General features: G+C 43.3%; 1 protein-coding gene across 1 annotated transcript; it reads right to left on the bottom strand.

The window, feature by feature from the left end:
• Positions 1 to 1,740: 1,740 nt before the first annotated feature.
• Positions 1,741 to 2,679, bottom strand: LOC101609257 (olfactory receptor 5-like). The gene has a single exon (XM_004671793.2). It carries the CDS (start codon positions 2,677 to 2,679, stop codon positions 1,741 to 1,743), a length of 939 nt encoding a protein of 312 aa, XP_004671850.2.
• Positions 2,680 to 6,837: the final 4,158 nt, after the last annotated feature.

Below are 6,837 nucleotides of genomic sequence, written 5' to 3'. Positions count from 1 at the left end.
AAGAGAGAGAGAGAGAGAGAGAGAGAGAGAGAGAGAGAGAGAGAATGAGGACGCCAGGGCCTTTCAGCCACTGTGAACGAACTCAAGACGCATGCACCCCCTTGTGGTGCATGTGCAACATTGCATGTTTGCCTCACTGTGTGTCCGGCTATGTGGGACCTGGAGATTCGAACATATGTTCTTAGAATTCAAAGGCAAGTGTCTTAACCACTAAGCCATCTCTCCAGCCCCCAGGGAGATATTTTTATACCTAAGTTCACAGTAGCAAACAGTCAAAAGATCAAAGCAGCTCAAGTTAACTATTGAGAGACATACATTGTAATGCTATTCAACATTGAAAGGGATTTCTAACATATATATTACAATATGCATGAACTCTGAAGATCTTATATTAATTTAAATTAGTCGAAATGGAAAAAATATTTATATCAATTATAATTGCCAAATCAGAGAGCCGAAAAGATGACTATGTGGCTTAAGGTACCTGCTCACTAAGCCTGATGGTCCATGTGTGATTCTCCAGCATCCATATAAAGCCAAGTGCATAGAGGCATATGCATCTATGATCCTAGCATGACTGTGATCTCAATGCATCTAAAACAATGGGAGGTAGAGCCAGAAGAAGCCAAAGCAAGTGTAGTGTTCATTAGCATCAGGCCCGTCTCAAAGAAGATTGAGCACAGACACTTTAAGGTTGTCGTCTGACCTCCACATGAACACCGTGGCACAAGCGTGCATGGGTGTGCACGCACACGTGCATACACACACACACACACACACACACACACACACACACACATACACACTTAAATATGTTAAAATTTTAATCCCAGTGTTTGTACCACTCAGCTACACTACTTAACTTTGTTGAAATTTTTTTTTCAAGATAGGGTCTCACTCTAGCCCAGTAGTCTCAAGCTTGCCTCGAGCTCACTATGATCTTCTTAACACTGCTTCCCGAGTGCTGGGATTAAAGGTGTGTACCACCATGCACTTAATTGAAATTTTACACATTATCGCTTTGTACATCTTGAATATAATTTGCGTTTGTCATTTGGGGTAAAGAAGGAATTTCTTCTTTACCAGGTCCTCCAGCCATTTCAAAGACTCTAGATACATGCACCTCTTTGTGCATCTGGCTTTATGTAGGTATTGGACAATCAAACCGGAGTTGTTAGTCTGTGTAGGCAGGTTCCTTAACCTCTGAGCAACTCTCCAGTCCACAAATATTCTTTTTTTGTAAGAAAAAAGGTTTATCTTTGCTTACAAACTTGATAGGAAGCTCCATGATAGCAGGGGAAAACTTGACATCACCTCCTGGACAACATCAGATGGACAACAACCAAAGGAGAGTGTGCCTGAATATTCTTGGATATAGCATCTGTTTATACTTATGGACACAAACAGACTCACTTTACAAATGCATGCCAATCAACTAGTGGTAACAATTAAAGGACTCTAAGTGTGCGCATGTGAGTAATGTGGAATATAGTTTCCTTGGGTGAGCAGACATTTATAATTAATCTTAGATGATATGTTTTCTCATGAAATCTGCTTATTATTATTATTATTATTATTTTTGGTTAATTCAGCCTTTCTTAATGATTGGACTGACCTGAGATGCTGGAAAAATAGCTTCTCTAAGTTTTGTTTTGTTTTTTTTTTCAGGGTCATTTATGGTGTTTGGGCCATGAAAAATTTTAATCAGGGTGTGAGAGGTTCCAGTTTGCAACACCAAGATCAAGATGAGTGGAGGGTCTTTCGCAGCACAGCGTGGACCTCCCTGTTCCTCAGACAGTAGATGACGGGGTTGCACATGGGGGTGACCACCGTGTAGATGACGGACAGCACCTTGTTGAGGTCCATGGACTTGATGCGGCTGGGGCGGCAGTAGATGAAGAGAGCTGCCGAGTAGAAGATGCCCACCACAGCCAGGTGCGAGGCGCAGGTGGAGAAGGCCTTGCGCCGGGCAGCGGCCGATGGCATGCGGAGCACGGTCACCGCGATGGCTGAATAGGAGGCCAGGGCCACCAGGAGCGTTCCACAGAAGATGACGATGGCAGAGATGAAGTCCACCAGCTCTGTGAGGGCCACGTGGGTGCAGGACAGGTTGAGCAGAGGGGAGACGTCACAGAAGAACTGGTTGAGGACATTGGGGCCACAGTAGGTCAGGCTGGCAATGCATTTAGTTTTAATTGCTGAGACCACCAGTCCACCTATCCATGAAGACAGGGCCAAGCCCAGGCAGACCTGGGGCCTCATGAGCAGTGGGTAGTGCAGGGGGCGGCAGATGGCCACGTAGCGGTCGTAGGCCATGGAGGCCAGGAGGGTGCACTCCGTGCAGATGAGGGATACGAAGAAGAAGAGCTGGGTCATGCAAGCCACAAAAGAGATATGATAGGGTCCAGTCCACAGTCCCACAAGCAAGCTGGGCATGGTCACTGACACGTAGCACATCTCCAGGCAGCTGAGGTTGCCCAGGAAGAAGTACATGGGCTTGTGGAGCTCGCTGTGACTGCAGATGAGGTAGATGATGAGCGTGTTCTCCAGGAGAGTCAGCAGGTAGAGGGTCAGGAAGACGGCAAACAGGGCATCCCTTATCTCCATCTTGGTAGATAAGCCAAGCAAAATGAATTGCTGAACCCTAGTCATGTTGGCCAAGTCCAGGGACTTCTCCATCTGTGGTCAAAGTGACAAAGAAATTGTTAACATATGTCCTGTATAGTAGCATAAAAAATATGTTCACCTCCACAGTGTTTTTTTGATAATTAATCCTTAAACAAGTTCCACATTATCACAAAGCTAACCTTTTCCTTCTTAGTAGAAGCCAGGTGATTCTGTGTGCACATGCACAAATCGCAAGTTCCCACTACAGTCTTTTCTGCTCCTCCAGGCCATCATAAGGATCACAGAACAGGGGCAAGAGAGATGGCTCAGCAGTTAAGGCACTTGCCTGTGAAGCCAAAGGACCCAGGTTCGATTCCCCAGAACCCAGGTAAAGCCAGATACACAGGGTGGAGCATGTATCTAGAGTTAGTTTGCAATTACTGGAGGCCCTGACATGCCAATTCTCTCTCTCTCTCTTTCTCTCATAAATAAATATAAAAAAGGGATCACAGAACAGACATAATTTGCTTTCTAATCACCAGCGTATGTAATGTAATAACTATTTTTTTTTGCACCTGCATGTGTAGATGTGTGGTGTGTTGTGCACATGGCTGTGTGTGAAGATGTGTGTGCCCTGTTAGAGGGCATGTGGAGGTTGCAGGAGAATGGCTGGTGTTCACCTCTATTGCTCCTCCACATATTTCCTTGAGATGGGGTCTCTCACTGAACTCTGAGTTGCTGTTTCAGTCAGTTTTGCTAACCAGTGATTCACAACAGTTGCTGGTCTCCACACCCTACCTGACTGGGGTGCACATGGCCATACCTAGCTTTATGTTTTTCTCTTTAAAAATATTTTGTTTTTATTTATTTAACAGAGAAAGAGAGAGAGAGAGAGAGAGAGAGAGAGAGAGAGAGAGAGAGAGAGAGAGGAAGAGAGAGAGAACGCTAGGGCTTCCAGCCACTGCAAACAAACTCTAGACGCATATGTGCCCTTGTGCATCTGGGTAACATGGGTCCTGGGAAATCGAGCCTGGGTCCTTTGGCTTTGCAGGTCCTTAGCCACTAAGCCATCCTTCCAGCCCCATACCTAGCTTTTATATGGGTGCGGGGAATCAAATATGGGCAAATCAAGCCCTCCTAAGCTTTTGTGTCAAATGCTTTTATCCGTTGAGCCATCTCTCTAGTCCCTATGCCTCTACATTTTAATAAAATAAATAAATAAATAAATAAAATAAAATAAAATAAAAATGAGAGTGAGATCTATACCAAGAACAAACTTAAGTGTAAAGATAACACATGTGAACTTCCTACTGTATGTTACTTGGATAAAAGGAAGACATGTGGAGGGTTTGGGATTAATTTAGCAAACATCGATGCCTGCAGGCTCATTCTCTAGTATTTATTGAAAACTTACATGTTTCTGTCTTTGTAAACATAGCCATATATCACCTAATGTAGAACGGAAAATGGCATCTGTTGAATACAAATGAAAATATGCTTTTTTTCATTGGTCTTCTGCACCCAGAGGTGGAGACAGAATTCTCTAAACAAACATCAAGTTTAAATCTATTTCCTGCAGTCCTCTGTCACGATCGACAATGCATACGGTCACAATGCTTCCTGTAAGTCCCTCCTTGGATTTTTACAGCTACCATGCAAGAGACTTTGTACATTGTTTAGTTACTTTCCTCAAGGATCTCAAAAGGCTACCATTTTCCTTATTTTGCAATGAAAGTCATTAAAATTCACTAAATGAAAGTGATGCTTCCAACTTCCTGCGTTTAATGTGGGAATAGGAATAAAACTCAAGAGCTGGACAGATGGCTCGGTGGTTAAAAGCACTTGCTGTGCATGGTTGACCACAGGATTTTAGATCTCCCAAACTCACGCAAGAGATAAACACAGTAGCACAGCTGTCTGTAATCCCCCCCCCCCCACGGCAATGGACAAGAAAGTACAGACAAGAGAACCCAAGAATCTCGCTGAGAAGCTCTGCTGGCTTATACAGCAGTGAACACCAGAGAGATGCTGTTTGAAACAAGGTGGAAATCCAGGATCAACACCCCAAGATTGTCATCTGACCTCCACATGTGCACCAGGGCAAGTGTGTGCCCTCCATACTTCACACATAGAGACACACAGACACACACACACACAGACAGAGAGACAGACAGACAGACACACACACACACACACACACACACACACACACTTGATTCGTTGCTATCGTTTTCTATCTACAAAGAAAAACTCAAGATTGACCCTCTTGGGTTATAAGAGTAGGAACCATAAAATGCAAACATACAAGATGTGTGGTTGTCACTTTCTTTCTAGTTGTGGAGAACCAAAGACTTTAAGAAACAAGACCTACCAGCGGGGAGGAGGGAGGGGAACTGAAAAATAATCTTAAAATCATGGACAAATGCATAGGATCGGGCTAGTCTAATTCTGGGTATTAACTAGTGCTGTTTACCTCATTCCTCTTACAGCGAAAACCACGTGTCTCATGAGGAAAGAGTCTCTTTATTGGTCTTTATTGGTTTTTAATTCCATAAGCCCTTACCAAGGAAGAAATCAGTGCAAAGAAAACATAGCCTGAAGGGCACAGGATATGAGGGCACCAGAGAACCTGAGATTCAGCTGACGTTGCTTAATATTTTATTTTTCTTTCTTTCTTTATTTGACAGAGAAAGAGGGGGAGAGAGAAAGAGACAAAATGGGCACACCAGGGCCTCCAGCCACTGCAAACGAATTCCAGACCTGTGCTCCCCCTTTTGCATCTCGCTAATGTGGGTCCTGGGGAATCAAACCTGGGTCCTTTGGCTTTGCAGGCAAATGCCTTAACTGCAAAGCCATCTCTCTAGCTCTTTAAAAAACATTTTTTAAAGTATTTTATTTTTATTTATTTGACAGAGAAAGAGGGAGAGGAAGAGAGAGAGAGAGAGAGAGAGAGAGAGAGGGAAAATGGGTAAACTTGTTTAAACATATGAAAAAAATATGATGTCTATAGGAAAGTTTTTAGCCTATTTAAGTTTTTCATACTCTGTAATATGAGAGTAATGTCTTCCACTTGAGTTAATTAATACTATATAAGATAAATTATTACACAATTTACCTCTTTGGAATGGTAGGGCAACTAGGAAAAGTTGTGAAGACATACAGACGTACTGCAGGAAAATATTCTACTGACAGTTCTATGATAGTCAAGAAACCAATCATCTACTTATTTATCTAATCTTCTTGCATATCTCCCAATATTTAACTATCCATCACCTACTTATCATTTTTTTGTGTGTATATTTCAAGAAATAACTATTATTCCTGAGGGTTAAACCAACTAGCATCTTTGAAGTGTTCAGAATCTGTGACCTGGACCTGATGCTCCTTCCTTGCTATCATTTCTGCAAACAGGACTCACCTGACGGGTGTGGTGTGGCAACACGGATCCTTGCTTGCTGACGTTGCTGCCCTGAGAAAGGCTCTGATGCCACGTGGATTCAGCTGCTGTTTAGGGGAGAAGCCAAGGAGGCTCTCTGTCCAGTTTGAGAGGAGCTGTTCTTGGTTCTGAAGCACACATGCATGTCCACAAGTACACTCGGTTCAGGTTCTCTCTGTTGTGAGTTCTCTGAGTTGCTGAGTGGACTGCCTACAATGTGAGGAGGAAGGAGGCAAGAAGGCAAGCTTAAGCCAGAGTACTGGACCTCAGAGACTCACAGGGTCTCTGTGGACTGGAGAGGGGGTGGAAAGTTTTGTTTTGTTTTTCACTGATGTTTTGAGAAACTAAGGAGGGACAGAGGCAAGAAAGCTTCTAGATGACCTTTGGTTAAGATCAGTGTTGGGCTGGAGAGATGGCTTAGCAGTTTAGGTGTTTGCCTGCAAAGCCAAAGGATTCCAGTTCAATTCTCCAGGGCCCACATAAGGCACAAAGGGCACGTGCATCTGGAGTTCGTTTACAGTGGCTGGAGACCCTGGTGTGCCCAGTCTCTCTTGCTCTCTTTCTCTCTCTCCCTCCCTCTTTCTTTCTTTCTTTCTTTCTCTTCCTCTTTCTTTCCCTCAAATAAATAAATAAAAAATATTTTTTAAAAAATTATAAAAGATAAGTGTTCATTGACGGGTATCTTTCTAGATGCCAAAGACAAATGAGAAACATTTCCGAACCTGCAGATATGAGCCCCATGTATGACAGATCACTATGTGATTTCCTATTGAATATACCAACATGGAGTCACG

Source organism: Jaculus jaculus, chromosome 14 (assembly GCF_020740685.1).
Source record: "Jaculus jaculus isolate mJacJac1 chromosome 14, mJacJac1.mat.Y.cur, whole genome shotgun sequence".
Classification (NCBI taxonomy): domain Eukaryota; kingdom Metazoa; phylum Chordata; class Mammalia; order Rodentia; family Dipodidae; genus Jaculus; species Jaculus jaculus.
This window is presented reverse-complemented; position numbering and strand designations above follow the sequence as displayed.

Excerpts from the sequence above, each read along its gene's own strand:
- LOC101609257 (XM_004671793.2), bottom strand. The coding sequence starts at position 2,679 with ATGGAGAAGTCCCTGGACTTGGCCAACATGACTAGGGTTCAGCAATTC.